We start from the raw sequence: 23349 nt of genomic DNA, 5'->3' as shown, positions 1-23349 counted from the left end.
ACAGTATATTCTCTCTTTTTGTAGTATTTATTGGTGTGGGAAAAAATGGGAAAGAGATGCTTAAATAGAGATAAAGGAGACAGTGTTTTTGAGACATGAAAGGAAAAATCCACACAAAAACAGTCATAGTTTTCCAATAGATTCAAGTCATGCCACCAGAATTCGTCATTAAAGATATTTGCGGATACAGAAACTGTAAACACTAAACTTTATTGTAGATCCTTCGAAATCAAAGGGATGCCGAGTCCCCTCTACAATTCACCACTTTGCACCAATTTTCCAACAATCACACAGGCAGAAAATCGTTGTAGAAGAAGCAAAGATGCCAATTCCGACATCCCCCCAGCGGTGTCAGTAAATCAGATTTTTACTGCAGCCACAGGCCGACCTGGTTTGTTTCAAACCCACTGAAAAACTCATTCCCATGCTGCTGCTGCTGTCTCTATCGCTCTTTCAATCTGCACTTATAACCAGCAGCTGAATGCAACAAGTTCATGCTTGTGCTCTGTGTGTTTTCATGAGATATTCTGGGAAATATAGAGGGAATAAAATAAAATAACTGCAGCAGAAGCACACAGGGCTGGTTGAGGAAAAGTGGATAAACCAAGAAAGATTTAGCACTTCTGGGAAATGTTGGCTATTACAATAATCAAAGTTGATTGTAATCCGTCATCATAAAGGAAGAGAATGGTTTAAGTGATTACTTAAGTATTGTCACGAGTCTTCTTCCCGCTGTCTGTTATTGGCTGAGATTGGAATAGAAAAAATAGGGCTGATTCTTCTCGACTTTGGAGCATAAGAGCAGGACATACTGCTCCATTGCAAATAGAGGACTTGGAGAGTGTAAAGGACCTCATCGATCGTTTTCACAAGCAGCAACATCCAGCTCTCCATCACCCTCTTACAGAACAGGAGCAGGCTTCTCCAGCAGCAGAGCGGAGACTCGCAGCAGCCTACACAACTCATGGCTGAGAGACAGAGGAAGAGGCTACAGATTCTGTTTCTGATTCACTGTCTCACAGCCTCCACTAGAAACCATTGTCCTCTTACTGCAAAATGATCTCTCCATCATTACTCCACCACTCATCGCTTATTATTATGTCTTATTTCTCAAAGACATCTCTCTTTACTTCCTGGATGTAATTTAGGTTAAAACAGAGCAACCTTTCATGTGTAAACCAGTGGAATATCAGAGAAAAAGGACAGAAATTATTTAAGCTTTTTACACTTTTTTAACTTAGATTTAATCTTCACGCCCCCTAGATGAGGTCACCATTTAAGAGTTAAGGCCAGAATTATTATGTTTCCGGGTTATCCCTCCGTCCATCCATCACCCCTCCTATTCTCCTGCATGCAATATCTCAGCAACGCCTGTATAGAAATTCATCAGATTTGGTACAAATGTCCACTTGGAATTTAATAATGCCAAAATTTTACCCAAGTCTAATGTCCATTAGGAACAGGTTAGAACAAGGAAAAAGAACCTTTATTTAACACCATAACTCAGGACAGAAGGTTAAACTTGCAGTCAGATAGATCTTCTGTGCTTCTGGGGTGAAGATGTGTGTGACACATTTTAGAACTTGTAGTTTCTTTGCAGCATCATGCAAATCTGAAGCATTGTATACTGTCATGGTTACATATGAGTCTCAACAGACTGGATGTGAAATGCCAGTTGACTGGTTGGTGGAGGCAAATAACCACCAGGCAGTAATTCTGTTTTTTACATTTTCCTTTTCTGTGGTCATTGTGTAAACAGGAATGATGTTTAGTGCATTTAATATTACTCGTATGATGTGTTGACAGCCCTTCCTTTAATGACTATTAACCATGAAAAAGTAGATGTGGAGCTATAACCGTTGTGAAGCTAGTTGCTGGCCCAAAAGGTTGAATCCCTACTTCAGAGAACAGCATCAACCAAATGCCTGAATGTACTATAAATGCCTCTCCGCTCCTGTGTTTGACTTCACATGACTAAACTGAAGCTCCTCTCTGTGTCCTCAGGTCGTTCGGGCCAGGCAGTGGCGGTGCGAGCCAAAGTTTTCGGCTTCAACGTAATCTTCTACGACCCCTACCTGCAGGATGGCCTGGAGCGCTCGCTGGGTGTCCAGCGTGTCTACACCCTGCAGGACCTGCTCTACCAGAGCGACTGCGTGTCCCTGCACTGCAACCTGAACGAACACAACCACCACCTCATCAACGACTTCACCATCAAACAGGTAAATGAGCAAAAACATGTGCAGGCACATCATGCAGACGGAGCCGTACATCCCGCTGAACAGCTGTGACCTGACCTGGGCTTAATGCAGCGCTATCTAGCAGGTAGACAAGCAGAGCTGCTGGTGTTTTATTACTCTGTCAGCCTGGAGGCTGTCCTAAAGAGCATTATAGTCGGTAGAAAGAGAGAGTGGAGAGAAAAAAGGAGAGGAACCGGCAGCAGCCTTCTGCCTGCACATTCCCTGCTCTTTATCTTAAGCTCCACCAAAGCTGGACACAAATTCATTCCTTTGCTCTGTCAAATGCAATTAGCGCCAGCCCACGGCTACAGCAAATATATCGACTAGGCTGCGCAACAGGGGGCCGAGAGCACTGCGAGGGGAAAGTGCTGTTCTCTGAGTCAATAACTGCACTCCGAGGCACTGCCTGGGGTGACACCTGCAGGGAGAGCGGGGAGCTACACAGGCTGAAGAAGCATCTCCCTTCTGTCGATTTCTCCCCATGTTGCCACTCACTGTTTTCTCTTTGTCTTGCGTGCCCTTCTATCTGCGATTTGTGTTTTACAGTATGTGAGGAGACAAGCACAAGTGGGTGTAGGGTAATAGCCTAACCTAGTTAACTATGTGTCTTTTCCGAAGCTTAAGATTCTCAGCTGCCTCTTAAGTGCTGCAATGAAAGAACACTTTCCTCTCTTTCCTCACCAAAATTTTGGCAGTCGTTCTCAGCTTCTAAAGTGGAAACGTGTGTGTGTTTGTGTGTTTCTGTGTGTGTCAAAACCACCAAGGCCTAATAAAAGACTGCCTGCCAGCGTTAAGGCTTTTCATGCCCCTGGATTTCAGCTTTTGTCAAGATTAAGGGATTACTTTCTTCTGAGCATATTCATTTGATTTTTTTTTCTTCCTCCCTCTTACACTTTTTGTTGTGCCTTTTTTTTTTTTAACCCACAAGGGGTGGTGGCGCTGCCTCATCTTTCAGCTCAACCCTCATCCTTCATTTCATCTCTTGGTTTTGGATAAAGACTCTTCTCTATCCCACATCTGACAGTATTTTCCCAGGTGCTGTCTGTCTCCTAGATCTTTCAGGTGTCAGGCACAACAAAGGTGTCACCGATTTTTTTGCTCCTTCTTCTCAATTTCTGTCTTGTGTAATATGTTTTAAGACCCTCAAATGCAGACATCCAATCCAGATTGATGTTTCGCGTTAGATAAAACAGATTAACTAGACCGCCAGGCTGACAGACACATAAAAACACCCACATTTGTCTGCAAATAACTGCTTGTATCTCTGTTGATTTGTTTGGATTTGTGTGTCTTGTGCAACGCAGATGCGTCAGGGTGCATTCCTGGTCAACACTGCACGGGGAGGCCTGGTGGATGAGAAGGCCCTGGCCCAAGCGTTGAAGGAGGGCAGGATACGTGGAGCCGCCTTGGACGTTCACGAGACGGAGCCCTTCACGTAAGTGCACACACAAAATCCCTTGAAAAGCCAGACAGATGAATGCTTCACTTAGAGAGACAGAAACAGACAGGGAAATAGATGGGTGTGCAGGCAGGGAAAGAAAGCAACAAATTACACACAGTCAAAGAGACGGAGAACTTTAAACAGCTGAAGAAAAAGACAGGCAGGCTGAAACAATGGCAGACATATGATGAGTTAAAGACACCTCACACCCTTCTAAAAGGATCCTTCAAGGCTCTGAAGGTAATGGATTCAGGAGACGGAGTGCTCCTTTTATTCCCGACAGAGGAAACTAAATGCAGCTAAGGGTGCAGGTGGAGTGTGGAGAGGCACAACAAAGAGTGTTTCTTCTCTGTTTTTAGGCAGCCAAGCCCAATGAGTCGCCTTTATGAGGACAGTTTTCTAAATAAGAAAATGCTGTTCGATAAAAATTATGTTTTGATTTAGTTAAAAATCAGCCCTACATGGTTCACAGTACTTTATCTCTTCTTGTTATGAATGAAAAAGTGGATTATTTAAAATGAATTGTGAAAATGTCAAAGGGCTCAGAGCTTTATGATAGAAATTAATGATACAGTCATGGAAAAAATTATTAAACCGGTGTTTTCTTGAATTTCTTCATCATTTTAATGCCTGGTACCACTAAAGATACATTTCTTTGGACAAATATAACAATAACAACAAAAGTAGCTCATAAGAGTTTACTTTAAGAGCTGATATCTAGCCATTTTCCATGGTTTCCTTGATAATAACCAACATCATTTTAAGAAAATCATGGAAAATGGTTGGATGGTTGGCTCTTAAATTAAACTCTTATGGGCTATTTTTGCTATCATTATATTTGTCCAAACAAATGTACCTTTAGTTGTACCAGGCATTAAATTAACAAGAAAGCAAGGAGAAAATAAGGGTGGTCTAATATTTTTTTTGATGACTGTACGTGCCATTCCAATGCACAATTGCAATTTGTTACACAGGTTTTATAAAAAATTTGACCATTTAAGAATTGTTTAAAATTGTCAGAAATCCCTCTAAGATGCTTCATTTGACAACAACACCTTGAGGAAAACCAGGGAAGAGATGAGAAGTTTTGTTTTGAAACAAGATTTTTAACTGAGCCATGTTGGTTTAGAAAAAGCTGACTGTTCAGATTGAAACAGACCAAATTAACAAAATACATTTGAAGAATAACAAGTAGCTTTTCATACAAACAATAACTTCCAAGAGAATATATCTCTTATAATCTTTACTGTGATTTGGTGTCTAAAATGTTTGATATTTTGAAGATTTCTGCAAGATTTGCTATTTATGTCGATTGACACATAAATAAAATTAAGCTCATTGAATCCACATGAATCTCAGCTTTCCAATCATACCCAATTTATGCAATTCCATGACTGTTTAGGGTATGCAGACTTATCCAAGCACAATAAGCAAAAATAATTTTTACTGCATGCGAAAGACTGCATAGTTTTGCACCAAACTGAGTGGGATTAGCATAGAGTGGGCGTGTCTGTGAAGGAGAGACTCATGGGTACCCACTGACCCAATTTCATTCAGTTATCTTGAAATGAGAGATCAAGGAAGCATAACTTTGGAGTGTTATTTACCCTGCTTTCCAAAATGTTAGCATGACATGGTACCAATGGATTCATTAGGTTGTCTAGTTTTATATAATACCAGTATCTTCACTCTAGCTTTAAACTGAACCTGCTACAGCCTCTGACAGACAGTATGTTTGCCGGGGGCCACTGTAGCACCGTTATGGGATTGAACTTTCTCTGAAATTAGAGCTTAACTGAGAAGAATCATACACTTGACCTTAAACTTCCCTTTTCCACCAAAAACATCCCTTTTTCTCCTTTTATCCTGCCATCCCATCACTGTATTGCACATTTGAGTTACAGTCTCCATTTCCATTTCCACTCCTGCTCTCACCAGAGGGCAAACGGCTTGACACACCTCCCAGTTTTCCACCTTTCTAAGAACCATGTTCCCCATCTCAGGGGGTGGCTGGTGTTGATGTGTTGTTCACGCATCAGGGGCAGTTAGGGAGTTTGGAGGCTGCTTGTTTCTGGCCGGCTGCTCAGCTGACTGGCTGCTCGAGAAGACTGAAACTCAGCTCGATGAAGCTGGAACTCATGCTCCGCTGACCCAATATGTCAACAGGGGAGTGTTTCATAACTTTGGCTCTCCATCCCACGCGACATGACACTGATTCAGGGCGCCGCTGAGGCGTTACACACACACACAACCAGGCGAGGTGTTACAAGGATAGAGGAAGAGGAGGAGAGGGAGTTGGAGCTGATCTGTTTTTCAGTGCCACATGAGAGGAAAGAGGAAGTTTTGGAAAAGATTGTGGCGTGTGTGAATAACAGGATCTGACATTTTCTCCCGTTGGCCATATTTCCAGACAAATTGGGCACAAACATTTTTTGAAGAAAATCTGAATGGGAATTAGTTACAATATGAAAAGAGCTGATGCACATGAATGGGTCTTCTGATTGCACAAATAATGAATATCTTCTGCCGTATTTGATTCTCTCACACAATGATAAAAACAAAGAAATGCCAAAGGCAATATTTTTATCCACCAACTTTGATTGGCCATGCAAAAAAATGTAGGTGTGATGGCATGTCCATGCTAAACCACTGTAATTTATTTGACAAAAGCACTCTCTTTACCACTTGCCATTCCTCACAATGTTTTTATGACAACTGTGCCATCACATGAGCATTAACAAATTCCTCTCCAGATGTTGTAAGACATTTAAAAATATGATAAACCATGTGTTTTTCTTCTGTAAAGCTTCCATATTCTGGTTAAAAAAATCTTAAAACACAACCTTTAAAAAAAAAAGGAAAAAGCAGCAAGTATGTGCTAATTTGATTAATTTAATTGCCTGGAGAAAAGTTGTTTCTCTCTTTGCTGTGAAGTCTCCTCTTAGTGTGCTTGAGGGTTCAAGTTGAGGCACAGAAAAACTTTCTTTCTTCAACAGATGAATGTGAAAATAACTTGAGTGCCATCATCGTTCTTCATTCTGCACAGTGAAGGTCAAACATCCAAATGAAGTGAATAATAAGCAAAACATCTTTAATGGAGGACGACTTTTTGTGATCACTTGAGAAAATGTGCATTTGTGTTATTCATTATAATCCACAGAGAAGAAAAACAACACTGCTTTGGCTACCTTTGCTCCAGTTTTCTTCAGTAAATACTGTTTTAATCATGTGCCTTTTTTTCTCCTTTTTTTGTAGTTTTGCTCAGGGGCCACTGAAAGATGCTCCCAACCTGATCTGCACACCTCACACAGCCTGGTACAGTGAACAGGCCTCTCTGGAGATGAGGGAGGCAGCAGCCACTGAGATCCGAAGAGCCATCACCGGTACGCGGTCACATAAACACATCGAAAATCTGTCCCTCTTAAAGATCATTCTAACACAGCGTATATGCTAGAATCCTGAAGTTAAATTAAATACATTTTAAGAACAGTTACTTCAGCATTAAATTGAATTGTAACATTGTGACATTTTTAGGCGCTTTTATCTAAAGCAGGGGTCTCAAACTCAAATTACTGGGGGCTGCTGGAGGCAGTATCAAAATGACCAAAAAAGACACAAAATTACTAAGAAAAATACTAAATTACTTAGAAAAGAAACAAAATGACCAAAAAAGACACAAGATTACTAAAAAAAAGACACAAAATGACCAAAAAAAAGATACGAAATGACTGAAAAAACACTAAATTACTTAAAAAAGACACAAAATGACCAAAAAAAGACACAAAATTACCCAAAAAATACACAAAATTACTAAAAAAGACACAAAATGATTAAAAAAAGACATAAAATTATTAGAAAAAGACACAAAATTATTAAAAAAAAGACACAAAATTACCAAAAAAAGACACAAAATTACATTACATAACATTTCTACTTCTTCCAGTAACAACAACACGGCAGATAATAAACGGTCCGGTAGCAGCTGCCTTTCTTTTTGTTAATGTCGTCATAGAAACAAGTGAAACAAAGCTCCAGCTTGCGCAATAAAGGGACCTTCCACACACAAAACGGTAAAGTGCCATTCATATAAAATTCACATTAAACTTTCATATCAAGGTGAGGGCCACAAAATATCGTCACGAGGGCCGCAATTGGCCTGCGGGCCACGAGTTTGAGACCCATGATCTAAAGCGACCTACATTTGAGAGTTCATACAATTCATGCAAAGATCTAGTCAGGTGACAATGTACAGTGACACATTTTATCTTACATTTACCATACATTGATTGTAAGATGATACAACAAACAGTCTTAATTTGTGATAACTCATTTGACCACTGCATCAGTACAACATAATTCACCTAGAAACAGTGGGAACATGAAAAAAAAGTTAAATAATTTTGTAGTATGTGCAGCATGACATAAAAAAATCATAGTATACTATAAAAATATCTGAAAATGTACTATAACTATATATGTACTATAAGTATAGTATTATGTAAAAAATGTCATGGTGTAGTATGATGAAAAAATTTCATAAAAAAGGTCTTCGTTTAGTGTGACCAATACAAAGTGAGAAAAAATGTCATTGAATAGTACAGCATTAAAATTTCTGAAAAATGTCATAGTATAGTATGCCAAATAAAGCATAAAAAATTGTCATAGTGTAGGATGACAGGAAAAGGTTTTTTTTTTAATTTCATAGTATAGTATGACGAAAAAACGTCATTAAAAGGCAGTATATTATGATTTTTTAAAAATCATAAAAAATGTCAGTTTAGTATGACAAAAATAGTCAATGACAACAAAAGTCATAAAAAACCTCATAGTATATAGTATGATGAAAAATGGGAATAAAAAATGTCAGTATAGTATGATTTAAAAAAAGTCGATATAGAATGCTGAAAAATAAGTCATAAAATATGTCATAGAACGCCATAAAAAGATCTGAAAAATATCATAGTATAGTATGACAAGAAACATTTAAAATATCTCACACACACACACACACACACACACACACACACACACACACACACACACACACACACACACGATGTTACCAGTTGCACGTTTTTCTTTGCCAGATGTCACATTTCCACTTCAATAGGCCCTGGGCAGCCTTTATTAAATCTGGACCTCTTCATAGATGTCATCATTAGCTCTGTGACACAGAACAGAGCAGACTTCAGGGGCTGGCCTTCCAAAAAACATCCAGATTGTTCAATGATCTTCATTTGCATCTGTGTCCAAGCCTGATATGTTTGTCATGAACACTTTTACTGCCCCCTGGTCACTCAGGTCCTATGAGAAGTTATGGGCTGTTTGTGTGTGTTTGATTTACGCTTCACTTCTTCTAACTGTGTGTGTGTTTTGCTCATATAGGCCGCATCCCTGACAGCCTAAGAAACTGCGTCAACAAGGAGTTTTTTGTCACCACGGCACCATGGGCAGTTATGGATCAACCAGGTGTTCACCCTGAGCTCAACGGCGCAGCCTACAGGTAGAAACTAAATATGTAGATGGATAGCAAACATCCACCTCCTAATTCAGAAAACAGCCACATAATCCTAAAAAATGCCATTTTTATTCCCTATTACGTAATGTTATTTTACTTTTGTCTAAATGAATCAATGAACTCACTCCTCTGCTATAGATCACAGTGGCCTGTCCCCATACTAACTGTCCTCTGTAGTAGTAGAAAGGCATTCTTTGCCCACCTGTGGGCTCTTTTTGATCTCAGCATGTCCGCCTCCATGTGCTTCTTTCACACAGCCAAGTGAACCAAACTCTTCCAGCCGTTCTCCCCCAAGACAAAATTAATGCCTAGATCAGGAGCAGGTAAATACGACCATCCGGGCCAACAGTCTCTTGTCTGGAGGTCCCGGATAAGAACCCCTCTCACCTGAGCTCACCTGATGTGTGTCCCCTCTTTAATCTCCCCAGTACTCACCTGTCTGACTGCACACACAGTAGAGATGGATGGCAGTGAATGTGTCCCAGTAAGCATGACATACAGCCATTCAGATGCAGTTTTATGGATGGTGTCATGCTTCGTGGTTTCCTTCTTATGGCTCTTTTGGGCAACCTCTGTTGAATTTAACAGCTCTGAACTGTATTATCCCTTTCCTCCCCTCTTTGGTTGAATGGTGTTATTGTACAGAGCACCTGAGGAGTCAAGATGGGATTTCTTTTTCTGAACTACTTTTGCATTCCCTCACGGTAATATGACATATTAATATATTAGTAATATATTCTCTCTGATCTTTAGGAATAGGTATTGTGTTCACTCTATTACTTTAACACTGTCAGTTAATCTTGAGGTAAAACACAAGTATTCAGGTGAAAAAAATCCCACCATGACCATTCAAGGGCTCCATAATATTGTAATTTCACTCTCATTTTTATGCCAGATTGTTATGTAATATAATGGCGTTTTTCCACCATATAGTTTAAGGTACTAAAACAGGAATCGTTAGTCATTCTTTGTTCTCTGGGTTAAAGCAAACTTAACTTCTAAATGACAGATATTGTGTAGTCCCAGAATTGTCTTTGAGGGGGAAAAAATCCCACCATGACCCTTCAAGGGCTCCATAATATTGTAATTTCACTCCTATTTTTATGCCAGATTGTTATATACAGGTGCATCTCAATCAATTAGAATATGATGGAAAAGCCCATTTCCAGTAGTTGAATTCAAATAGCCCCAACCAAGTATTGAGTCAGGTAGATGGACATACATTTCAGAGGCCAACATTTCCATATTAAACATACTTTTTAAAATATTTTTTTTTGTAATATTAAATTTTTTGGGACACTGAATTTGAGGTCTTCATTAAATGTAAGCCATAATCATTATAATTAGAAGAAATTAAATAAATTAAGACATGAAATGTTTCATTATTTGTGTAATGGATCTATATAATGTGTTTTTCCACTTTTTGAATTGAATTACAAACATAAACTTTAAACAAACTAAATTAAATATTAAATAAACTAAATTAAAAATTAAATAAACTAAATAAACTTTTCTATCAAATCCTTATGTATTGAGATGCACCTGTATATGTCTCTTTTCCACCAAATAGTTTAAAGAACTAAAACAAGGAATCCTTAAAGTCATTCTTTGCTCTCTGCCGTCGCTAACCTCTCCCGTTTCCCTTTTCCAGATACCCGCCAGGCGTAGTTGGAGTGGCACCGGGCGGCATCCCGGGGGCGTTAGAGGGCATGGTGCCAGGTGGGGTGCCCATCGCCCACACCCTGCCCTCTGGTACACACCCCTCCCAGGCCCCGTCGCCCAACCAGCCCTCTAAACACGGCGAGACCAGAGAGCACCTCACCGAGCAATAGCAGCAGAAGGGATACAAAATGGCAACATCTCATCCGACCTGTCGACACTCAGAACCAACCAATCACAAAGCAACTGACCAACTGGGACCAAGAGACAGTGAAACAACACAAGCGGCTGCCTGTTAAACCAGTCAGCAACTGGGAACAAAGGAAGTGTTCCGGGGAATTTGTACTTTTAACGTTTTAGTTTTTACTCTCTGTCTCTTTGGGTTCAGAACCGACTTTACTCTTTGATGATGATGATGATGATGATGATGATGGGTTTTTTGTTTTTGTTTTTTCTTCGGGACATGCCTATGATTGTGGACACAGAGTCCAGTGTTTTTAGCGCTCCGGGATTACCCGATGAGACTCTGTCCCGCCCCCCTTTACACCTCAGAGCTCATGGGAAATGTAGGCCCACATCTCAACACACCAATGGGCGAGCAAGAGAAAAAACTTTGGCATCATGTGCTACTGGACCTTATCTCCTCTCCCCCTTGCTCCCAGCTCCCTCCTGAACCTCCCCATCTCTCCTCCCCCCAGCTCCCACCCTCCTTATGTAACTAATGTGTGTTGTTTAGGCCCCTCATTATGCCTCAGAAGAGAATTATTATTTTTTTCTTTCAATTGTCAGTGTGAATGACTAAAAATGGATTATTGACTATATATATTTATCATTCGTCAAACAAAAGGAAAAGATTGCTCATCAGTTATAGTAATCTAGAGTGGGGTTTAACCCTTTCCTGGCTGTAATACATAACAGCCGTCACAGTTGCAGCTACTGGATTCCACCACTTGAGGGCGCTTCTACACAGTGTGAAGGACTTTTGCACCTGTGACCATAAAGACCTTAAGTTGCCCCAATGTATTGTGACTTTTTTGTTAAGCTGTCAACAGTTAACACTAAACATTCACTTTATACATCTGATTGTAGCTGAATTTTGAGATTAAATGGATTTAGAGGGGGCTGCCAGCTAAGTATCAATTCTTCTCTTTAGTTGGTGTTGTGACTGTGAGCTGTGAAGAAAGAAACATTTTTATACAAAAAAATCACTGCATCTGATTCTTCCGTTGACAAATGGATATTTCTGATGACAGCCAATAGACAACAGGCATGAACTTACTTAGTGGCAGCAGCAGCACACAGATTGTGACAACCTCTCTTTTCTTTGAGCACATTTCACACTGAAGACAGGAAAGGGTTAAAGCAAACTTCATTTCTTAATGACTCAGGAAAACACTTTTTTGCAGATATTGTTTATTCCCAGAATTGTCTTTGAGGAAAAAAAAAAAAAGATAAGACTAATCTGGTTAGTCTGGATATTTTCTCTCCTCCCTCATCCTCTCCATTGTGGTATTTTTATATACAAGGCGCATCCCACGTTTTTGGTGTTAAAGAGTTTTGAAGAGTCCTGTTAGATTTGTATTGCCTAGTTAAATGTTCCTATAACCATAGTCCTATGTGATCCGCCCTCTTTCTTCTCTCCTTCTTATATTTTCTTTGTTCTATTGAAGGCCAGGTTCTTTGGGGCATCCTGTACTCTGTAAGAGCAATAGCAGAAACTCCTACTTAGTGTCCCAACAATAGCAGAAGAGGCAGCCAGCAGTATGTTTTTGTTTTTAGTGTGAGTATTTGTATTTGTTTCTTGTACAAGGTGAACATTTAGCATTCAGTGCAGTTCAAATAAAAGATACGATTCTGAGAACCAGCTGTCTGTACCAGCTTGATTTTTAACACTTTGTCCTGTATGTATGTTTTTTGTGTCTAATTCATATACAATTGATCATTTTGGGGGTGAATTATTCCTTTGATGTTATCTTACATGGTCTGTGTGTGATCCTACGAGTTTGAATCTTTGTCACAGGGGGGCACCAACATATAAACAAGTTCTGGTAACGGAAAATGAAATGGGACAGTGATAACCCTTAAAAATAATCCACATTTAGCAACAACAAAGTTGTTGGCAATGAAAGGCAATGAAATTCATTATCATTATCATGTTTTTTTTTTTTTATCTTTTTATCTATGTTATTTACTTTATTTGTACCCAGAGGTAGATTTTGTTTGCAGTATAGAGTCCTCATACACACACACAAAAGAGGCACATATCACACATCATTCAACTTAAGACAGTGGGAGTTAAGAAATGGCAAGTTAAATACATAATAATAAAAAGTAAAAAAAATTAATTAAAGTTCCTACAGGTCCAGACTATAATTAGATATTGATGTGAACTAAAATACGAATAGCAAAAAAAAAAGAAGACAAAAATAAACAAAATAAAACAGCAAAATAAAATAAAACTTGTTTAGGCTGTAAAAACGTAGATAAAGGTTAAAATGTATATATAGAAATAGTAAATACATACATAAAAGCAACAATAAATAAACACCTGTGCAAAGCATAGCAGGAACAAAACTGTTTTTGTGTCTTTTTGTTCTACACCTAGGGATTGTAAACCTGGTGTACAAGGTCTCCACGTTGAGCTGTGGCCCACCAATCAGTCTGCTAGACCACTTTACTATTTGGTTGACTGAGTTTTTATTTTTCAATGAGACGTTGCCGTCGGGGCGTGTGCGTTACAGGGGCCAGTCTATACCACCCCTATGAATTTCATTGCCTTAAGTGTTATAGTGTGGCCACGGTACCAAATATGAAATTAGACTGCCACCACAGTGCCACCTAGGGGCCGATCAATAAAACCTTAAAGGGTTATCCTCAGGAGGGCATTGACAATAATTGTACCAAGTTTTGTATAATAATGCACAAACTATCCCTTTAATCCTCATACAGTGTCTGAAGGAGGACTCTTAACTGATATGTAGAAGTTAGAAGAGGCAGGTAGCAATGGTGGAAAGTAACTATGTACATTTACTCAAGTACTGGACTTAAAGTACAATTTTGAGGTACTTTTATGTACATTTTATGTAACTTTATACTTCTACTCCACTACATTTTGAGGCAAATATTGTACTTTTTACTCCTCTACATTTAGCTGACAGCTTTAGTTACTTTTCAGGTCAAGATTTAAAAAATTAAAAACATGATACATTTAAAATGATTACCCTTTTTTATAAATTAAACCACTTAAAAGTTTATTAGGTAGTTAAAATGAGCGGAGTGGAGTTATTTCACAGTGTGGTATTAGTACTTTTACTGAAGTAAAGGATCTGAATACTTCTTCCACCACTGTCCTTTTTACTTCTTTACTTTTTTTTAAACTTTTTTTTAAAACTTTTTTTTAAACTTTAAAAAAAAAATAATTTTAAAACTTTTTTTTAGCTTTTTTGTAAACTTTATTTTTTATTTTTTTACATTTTTTTTTATTTTTTTTTTTAAAATTTAAATTATTTATTTATTTATTATTTTTTTTTATTATTTTTTCTGCGAGTTTTTTCCGTTTCTGCGCATGCGCGGGTTTTTCCGTTTCTGCGCATGCGCGGGTTTTCTCAGTTTCTGCGCATGCGCGGGTTTTTTCCGTTTCTGCGCATGCGCGAGTTTTTCCGTTTCTGCGCATGCGCAAAATCCAGCGCGTGCGCAGAAACGATAACCCTCGCGCATGCGCAGAAGCGCAGAAAATCCCGCGCATGCGCAGAAACAAAACAAACCGCGCATGCGCAGAAACGGAAAAAACTCGCGCGTGCGCAGAAGCGCAGAAATTTAAAAATGTAATTTAATTTAATTTAATTTAATTTAATTTAATTTAATTTAATTTAATTTAATTTAATTTAATTTAATTTAAAATGTATTAAAAAAATGAAAGGACAGTGGTGGAAGAAGTATTTAGATCCTTTACTTTACTTCAGGAGGACTCTTAACTGACATGTATAAGTTAGAAGAGGCAGGTAGCTACGGAGCCCCTAAAGGGACATGCTTGTCGCTTGGAATCAGCAAATAGAGGGAGTCATGGAGGAGGATTTCGAGCAGTTCCTGCGGTCAAGAGAGGTCCCGCAAGCGGACATCATGCACATGAAAAGAGACAAGGTGGGCACAGAATTAATTCAGTAACGTAGTGCGTCACCGTAACAACACAGAGCTTGGAATAACAGTAGAAACTAACTTGGGGGAAAGTGTTAGCATTGCACGCTAGCTGTAATGTTAGTGCTCTAACGTGAAGTTTTGCCAGTACAACAAACACAGTACAACAGTATGTCGTTAGGGTTACAGATGTTGCCGATATGGTACAGATGTTTGCCGTAAAACGAACTGTGAGACACAAAAGTGGTTACCATTGTAACTCCCCAGATAGCAAAATTGGTCTTGCCCACAACCAAACACATTTCAATGTCCATTTGCAGTTAGTTTATTAACACCCTAACGTTGGCCAGGCCTAAACAAATTCAAAACTGCATCAACATAACAGAGAGGCAGTTAAATCGACTGACAGACTTTTGTCTTTTGCTAAAGCATTATTGTGAATAGAACAGATAAATATGCTGCCATGTGCAGGACTGTTCATTTACTATTGACCTGAACCTATTTAATTCAAAAGACAAAACAGACCAGTTTTCTGCAGTATCTCTCTCTTGCCTTCTTTACATTTATAATTTATGTTCAAAGTAAACATTTCAAGTATTTCTTCTAATATGTTCTGTTTTCTGTTTGTAGGTTGACAGGGCAGTGATTTCTGTTATGACTGATGAACAAATGGCCAAATATATCACTTCATATGGTGACAGAGTAGCTGTCCTTTCCTTCTGTCAACAAACAATGTGCAGCCTTGATAAAGAGACTCTTATACAGAGATTAAGAGATAAAATAGAAACTCGGAAAATGAGATCAAGGACAAAAGGTGTGCTCCAAAACCCAGGTGAGGGGATGGCAAGACATAGAAATACTGCAGCAGAAAAGACTTCCAGGAAGATTGAAATAGGATGGCTTCATTTTTACAATAATGAATACCATCAAGTGAGAACCAACAATGGTGGAGGAACACGACATGCAGCTGTGGAAAAAACAACAACTGTTGCTCAGATCTTGGAGCTAGGAAAGGAGCTATTTTTTCCAAATGGACAGTCACCCAAAGGACAAGCTGATGACTTTACCTTTGAGGTCTGTGATTTTAAAAGAAAGCAAATTCCTTTCGATGACACTGTTGGTAGACTGTTTGAACAAACCAAACTAAAGCTGCTTAGATTTTACATTTGCACAAAAGAAGAAGGACCTGCAACAGATCAGTCTTCATCTGAAGAGGATGAATGTTGTGAAGATTATTTATCTGAGGATTTATCTGTCAGCTGAGGGAGCAGATTCACAGTTGACTGAGGATGGATTCCACCTTGATGCAGATGATTCGATTACAGATCTACTGGATCGTGGACCCTCATCTGACAGTGACATAAGCAAACAGGTCTGTGGCAGTAGGAACAATATTTGTTATAAAATAATAAGTAATGACAGATTGAAAGAGATTTTGCTTAAAGATTAAACTTCAAGTAATACCTTCATCAAAAGATAATTATGAAGTATTTCATAAAACACAGAGTGAGATTGTGTGCCAACAATAGTAAATTCTTTCTTTCTTAATGTATTTTTTGCAAAACATTTGATCTTAAATATGTCCCTCTAATTCCATGATTTTAAATTAATGCTGACAATAATTGTGAAAATGTGTCTTATTTGTTGCAGAATCTGCATGTCCAGTTGCAACCAAGATCCAAAAAACAAAGGGCAATATCTGAGACTGTGACAGCACAAGGTCCAGGAAAGTCACATCCCTCTCATTCAACCCCAACAGACATTAAAAAAGCTCACATTGGGCAGGGGCAGGACACCAACACAAGTGATCTAATCTATGGAATTTTGAATCAAATCCAGCCTTCTAATGATTTCCCTGACTCCTTTGACATCATTGACCTGACCAGAGCAGCTCCTAATGTTTTCCCACAAACAGAGCCTGAGCACATCTACCAAGTTACTTTTGAAGAGGTTCCAGAAGTAGACGATGCAGATACAGTTGTATGGGATCTGGAAGATGACCTTGGCAGCGCAGATGGAGATGAGACAGTTGTGATTACATTCGATTACGTCAGCAGCGAGGATGTCACACAGGTGATAATTATGTGATGAGATCTGGAACGTTTTGGGGTACAGAGATAGACATACTAATATAAAAGTGTTTAAACCAGTAGAAAGACTAGAAAGTCAGTCTTCTTTTTTTCCAAATTTGATTGTATGAAACAATTCAACTGTCCATCCCAACTCTAAAAAATAACCATGTCCTATTTTTTGTTGCATAGGCACTGTTATGTTACCACATTATTCTATTGGCACACAAATTAAATTACCTACTGTGCTGTGAATCACGCACTGTACTCACTGTAATCTTTGAGCTTAATTTTGCCACAGCAATAACTGATTAACATCCCATTGCTTATGCTATCACTTATATGTATTTTTTACTCTTTTCTGACATGTTTGCTTCCACAATCTCAAAATTCTCCCTTTTCATATCAAATTTCTATATCAAAATATTTTTCCTGAACTTCTATTTCTAATGTACAGTGCTATGGCATGCATAACTTGTCTTAAAAACCAATAAGTCAACAGAGTCCCTTTAAATTGATTCATAGGATTGTGCAGCAGCTCAAATAAACATTTATTTGTGACTTTCTGATGCTTTTCTGTTTCTGAAATTTTAGAGGTTTGCTTTTTTTTCCATTTCCTGAAATCGGTGTGGATTTTTTACGAGTATCTCATGAATGTTCCTGGTTTTAACTAGAGGATAGGGTGATGACTTTTATAAATTACAGTCTGCAATCACACCATAGACTTTAGGGTCAAAGTGTGTCCTGTCATTTAATACATTATGTTTCATTTCTTCTGTCAGAGTACTGAAATGAATGGACTCCCATTGCCCTCAGCTAATGACCTGCCTACACTAGCTGTGCAGTCCATACATGGGGAGGCAGTGCAAACTGCACAGGTAAGATGCATCACTGCAAGCAACCCTGAACACATCCTCAAAACTACTGTAAGAATTTACCTAACTGTTTAGATGTGATATAATGGAGCATTTTAGCGTACCATTTTCTGAAGGTGTGGTGGTAGAGTGTCAGTCAACTGACACTCCAGTAATCAGTTTTTAAAAAAATATTTGTTTAATGTCCCGTGAGGCTCTGGTGGAGTGCTGACGGGTCTGAAAAAGTAACTGTGATGTTGTCATATTTAAGTTCTTAAGGTTATCTTGTCTTGGGATTGGTTATAAACTGGAGGTGTGCAGTTTGTGTTTGAGTTGCATTATGGGAAACATAGGATCCAGTATTATTTTGATCTTCACACAAACTTACTTAAAGTTAGGATATTTACATCTCTGCTTCGTTGATTAATAACTTTTTTGTTTTGTTCTTCTCACAGGACAGTGGGCTGAATCTTCTACCACAAGATTTGCCTGTAAATCCAGGCAGCCATCTTTCCCCATCAACATCACCTGACAACCCAGGAAATCCAGAGAGCACACGTTGTGCATCAATTCACAGGATTAAGGTTGTTGAAGATCTTTTGGCTGTATTTATGGACAGCAGCATAATACATTTGACTCTAAAGATGGACTTTGTAAATGAAAAGGCAACTGATGATGCTGGAGTGTCAAGAGAAGTTTACACTGCATTCTGGGAACAATTTCTTGAACAGTGTGAAGGGGAAACGGAGCGAGTGCCAAGGATGGATATGGGTGAAAGGATTATTAGACCATGGTGTCATGCCAGTGAGGCTATCAAAGGCCTTCATCTTAGCCTGCATTCATGGCATTGACTCAGTTGATGTAGACATCCTGATGACATCATTTCTCAACTACCTTCCTCCTGTTGAGAGATCAGCTGTTGAGAAGGCTCTTCAGGGCACAATGGAGGAAAGTGATGAAGAAGACTTGCTTGACCTCTTTACAAGGATGGGTTCCCATTTCATACCTACAAAGAACAGCATGCAACCTGCCATAGAAACAATGGCTCACAAAGCTATTCTACAAGAGGCAAAATACATAATTGATTGCTTCTCCACACCCATGGCACTTTTACAGCAGAAACTATCAGACAAGGAAAGTGTGTTGTCTCTGTATGAGTCAAAGAAAGCCACAGGCAAAAGAGTGTTGCAACTTTTTGAAAACAACAAAGATGGTGCTGTCTCAGAGAGAGCAGGCAACCTTTAACCATCTCCAACGTTATGTGAAAAATGCTGACCAAACCAAAGCTGAAAAAATCCTGCGTTTCTGTTCTGGTTCTTCTGTCATATGTGTTGACAAAATTATGGTATGTTTTAATGCTGAAACTGGACTTGACAGAAGGCCTGTTGCTCATACCTGTGGTGCTACCCTTGAAGTACCATGCACATACAGCTCTTACCCTTTGAAATGGACATCCACTGAACTTGAGAGCAGAGTCCTGATCAGGCCTCTTAGTAACAGGCCTCTTTATTGTATGGTTGGTTATATTTTGTTTAAAATTCTTGTTTGTTTTGTCATTGAAACATTTGATGCACTGAACCCTGTGTAGAGCAGTCTGCAATTATATTCTCTTTTTGTGCAATACTACACCACCATACTTCACATGGATTTTATTTTTTGAATTATGGTTTAAAAATGACTGCATATTTTATTTCCATCAGTTTGACTCTATCATGAGCTTCATTGTTGAGCTTTTTTTTTAAGATACAATGAGTTATTACAGAGTTGTCCTTCACTGATATAATTGTTGATGTTAATGTGTTAACAAGTGATACCTGTTTGATTATTCAGGGGAAAACAGTTTGAAGGTTAATGTTTACAAAATCTGTAGCTGGTGTGGCCTGTGTAAAACTTGGCTATTATCTTACCTCAGCACTGCATTATAACATTGTATCTTCTTAGAAATAATGTGTGTGCATTTTTGCCATGAAGTGACCTTTATGCAGATTGCAATTTTTTTCAGATTTTTAAGTTCTCAATTGGTCTTAATTACTAAAAACAAACTGATAAGGCACATTTTTGTTTTATTCATGGTTGCAAGACAGGATTTCATGCTGGGAAAAAATACAGGATAATTTAGTAATAAAAATATTAACACTGTTAACAAAAATATCAAGTGCTCATTCTGTTTTCTACCCCTCTGACATTTCACAGCACAGGTTGTTCATGCAGATTATCTTGATTGTGTATTTCTGTCAACTAGATGTCACTTGATGCTTGTACTACTTGATTCTAGAAGTAATAAAAGTCCTGTTAATTATCACAGAGACAATTATTGTGTCCCACTTAAACACATACCACCGCACGCTGAGAGAAGTGAGGAGTGATAATAACAAGTATTTTTTGAGTTATTTAACAGGTAGGTTCATAGAATCTCAGCAGAGCTGACATCTGCAGAAATGTCATTGAACATCCAATAGTATGTTATGTGACTTCAGTTTATTTCTAGGCCAGTTTCAGATGTATTCAGTAAGACAGCATGTTTATTCTTAACAGCAATAGTGCTTTTCCTGACCAGCAGTTCAAAAGCCAAATATGTTCACCTATCATAAAACACTGAGAAAAAAAATTCACATTTACAGACTGGAAACATTTTAATTGTAACGGTTACAAATTCATAGTTTTGAAAATTGTGACATTAATTTCCCTTCAATAAGTTGATAAATTGCCTTTTTTGTACAATATCATGAATTTTACACTGATTTGATTTGCTTTATCTCTACAACACCGGCTGAGGACCAATAGTGTTGTATTTTGACCCATACATCAAGCCAAACATACGTTTCTAGAAAAAAGTTAAAAAATGTAAAACGATAGAACATAAAAATATAGCATGGTTAATGATAGCAAGGAAAATATTAAAATACTATATACACTATACCAACAGCTCGATTAATCAATACTTTAACAGAGATGCACTGATGGCCTCATATGGATCTGTTGGTAGATTCAGATGGGACTCGGCCATAAAAATATTGCACAGTTCATATACATCCAGATCGAATGGTATGGTCTGGCGAAAGACACATTGGCTTTTGCACAGTTGAACGTCTTCATTTTCAACTGGGGAAAGGAAGTCTCTTGTCCCGTAAAGTTCAGGCAAGGCATACATCACATTAGGTCGACTGCTGGGGACATTTATGTTCTTCGAGGGCCTGATGGTGTGTGCGTTCCAAACCTGTGCAGTGTCATCCAACTCATCCTGTTAAAAAGAATATACAAATACATTTAGGAAGGACTGTACATACACGTCAACTTAAATGAGTACTAATATTAGCATTAATTCTCTTCTCCCTCTCACCTCCCCTGTTTGTTTTTCTCTCCCCTCTCTATAATCCTCACCTCCTTTCCATCTCTCTCCTCTCCCTCTGTATTTTGTCTCCTATCCCCATCTCTCTCCCTCCCCTTCTCTCTGTTTCTCTACCCCTTTCTCTCCTCTTCCTCTCCCTGACCCCACTCTGCCTTCTCTAGCTTTTTCTCTCCTCCTCCTGTCTCTCTCTCCACCTTCCCTCCTCTCTGTCTCTCTGCCTCCACTCTCGCTCTCATATACACAGGCACACATATATGAAAACATTATAATTCATAAACTCACCTGGATGAGTCCCATGCAACAAAACTGAAGGATGCTTTTGTCCAGAAATCCACCATCAAAAAACCCGTTGTCTCTGAGGTCGGCGAACAAGGATAACCAGAACTCCACGCACTGGCTGCGAAGAAAACCCCACCAATATTCAATTATTCTTTGATTGGCGCTGCTGGCTCCATCCAAGTAACTGTCAAGGGTGCTGTCTGTGGGAGTGGGGAGGAGGAAACGCTGAAAACCTTTTACATGGCCATTTTCGGTTCCAAGATCCCCTCTCACAATTCGAGGGCAGCCCCCCAAACGCTGCACTACGTCTACGTAATAACCTCCGATCAACTTTGGGTCACTACTTGTTGTGTAGACATTAAGCCACATTATTTTCCTCGAAAAACCATCAATACTTTCATTGACACAAATGCCATATGGCTTCAGTTTATCATAAGAGTCCATGTGCCAAATGAAATTTGGCCCTTTTGAGAAGTAGCTCCGTCGTCTGAGACGTCTTGCCTGCCTTAACGACACTCCTCTAGGATCCAGCTCCTTCAACACCAAGCGCACATCCTCTTTCCTTACTCGTAGTCCATGTTCTCTGAATTTTGCAAACATCCACCGGTAACCGTGAAGCTGTCCAGAATATTGCATTTGGTTGCTAATAAATTCAATAAGGACCGCCAAGTCACAGTACGTTTTTCGACGAGAATGTCCTCTTGCTTTAAGTAGTCGCTTCAGAAAACCGTGTTTACGGGCAAGCACTGATTTAATGTCGTTGTATTTGAGGCCAATCTCAAAATAAAACTCTATGAACCTCTCCCATGGGTGAATGCTCTCCATCGTTGTGTTTACATTCTCTATGGGCCAAATTGACCCGGAAGTACATCAATTTAAATGAAACTTTTGCGAGATCTCGCAAAACTTTTGCGTACTTGTGTACTCCTCTACATTTATTAGGTAGTTTAAATTAGCGGAGTGGAGTCATTTCACAGTGTGGTATTAGTACTGTTACTGATTTTTAATTATTTTTATTTTTATTTATTTTTTTTCTGCGCTTCTGCGCATGCGCGGCCTCGCTACGCTTCTGCGCATGCGCGAGTTTTTTCCAGTTTCTGCGCATGCGCGGGCTTTCCCGTTTCTGCGCATGCGCAGGTTTTTTTGTTTCTGCGCATGCGCGGGGTTTTTGTCCTTATGCGCATGCGCGGCTTTTCTGCGCTTCTGCGCATGTGCAAATCCCGCGCATGCGCAGAAACGGAAAAACTCGCGCATGCGCAGAAACGGGGAAACTCGCGCATGCGCAGAAACGGAAAAACCCGCGCATGCGCAGAAGCGCCAAAAGCCGCGCATGCGCAGAAGCGCAGAAATAAAAAAATAAAAAAAAAAAATAAAAAAATAAAAAAAAAAATAAATAAATAAAAAAAAATAAATTTAAAAAAATAATAAAAAATAATAAAAATAAAAATGGTAAAGAAGTAAAAAGGACAGTGGTGGAAGAAGTATTCAGATGCTTTACTTCAGTAAAAGTACTAATACCACACTGTGAAATGACTCCACTCCGCTAATTTAAACTACCTAATAAACTTTTAAGTGATTTAATTTATAAAAATGGGTCTTGACCTGAAAAGTAACTAAAGCTGTCAACTAAATGTAGAGGAGTAAAAAGTACAATATATGCCTCAAAATGCAGTGGAGTAGAAGTATAAAGTTACATAAAATGTACATAAAAGTACCTCAAAATTGTACTTTAAGTCCAGTACTTGAGTAAATGTACATAGTTACTTTCCACCATTGCTACCTGCCTCTTCTAACTTAATCAGTTAAGAG

At 38.8% G+C, this 23349-nt stretch overlaps 2 protein-coding genes and 1 long non-coding RNA gene across 7 annotated transcripts in view; 2 read left to right on the top strand and 1 right to left on the bottom strand.

Moving 5' to 3' along the window:
- The window catches only part of LOC131959163 (C-terminal-binding protein 2), a 115704-nt gene extending 102987 nt beyond the window's left edge, over window positions 1-12717 (top strand). For 4 of the 5 annotated variants that reach the window (XM_059324263.1, XM_059324262.1, XM_059324261.1 and 1 more), the window contains 5 exons: window positions 2005-2219; window positions 3542-3672; window positions 6934-7061; window positions 9064-9181; window positions 10848-12717. In XM_059324263.1, the coding sequence (XP_059180246.1) occupies window positions 2005-2219; window positions 3542-3672; window positions 6934-7061; window positions 9064-9181; window positions 10848-11028 (773 nt within the window). In that variant the 3' untranslated portion in view covers window positions 11029-12717. Of the gene's footprint in view, window positions 1-2004; window positions 2220-3541; window positions 3673-6933; window positions 7062-9063; window positions 9182-9453; window positions 9520-10847 lie in introns of all 5 variants that reach the window. The other variant, XM_059324265.1, reaches the window with a different exon arrangement.
- Window positions 12718-17078: 4361 nt separating this feature from the next.
- Window positions 17079-20216, top strand: LOC131959003 (uncharacterized). The gene is made up of 2 exons (XR_009389373.1): window positions 17079-17936; window positions 18368-20216. It is a non-coding gene; the product is annotated as an uncharacterized LOC131959003 (long non-coding RNA).
- Window positions 19965-22388, bottom strand: LOC131959002 (uncharacterized). The gene is made up of 2 exons (XM_059324082.1): window positions 21544-22388; window positions 19965-21153 (listed from the first exon to the last, which is right to left on the bottom strand). Exons 1-2 carry the CDS (start codon window positions 22363-22365, stop codon window positions 20848-20850), a joined length of 1128 nt encoding a protein of 375 aa, XP_059180065.1. The 5' UTR covers window positions 22366-22388; the 3' UTR covers window positions 19965-20847.
- Between the last annotated feature and the right edge of the window lie 961 nt (window positions 22389-23349).

Source organism: Centropristis striata, chromosome 21 (assembly GCF_030273125.1).
Source record: "Centropristis striata isolate RG_2023a ecotype Rhode Island chromosome 21, C.striata_1.0, whole genome shotgun sequence".
Classification (NCBI taxonomy): domain Eukaryota; kingdom Metazoa; phylum Chordata; class Actinopteri; order Perciformes; family Serranidae; genus Centropristis; species Centropristis striata.
Note: the sequence above shows the minus strand (reverse complement) of the source record. Positions and strands in the feature narration are given on the sequence as shown.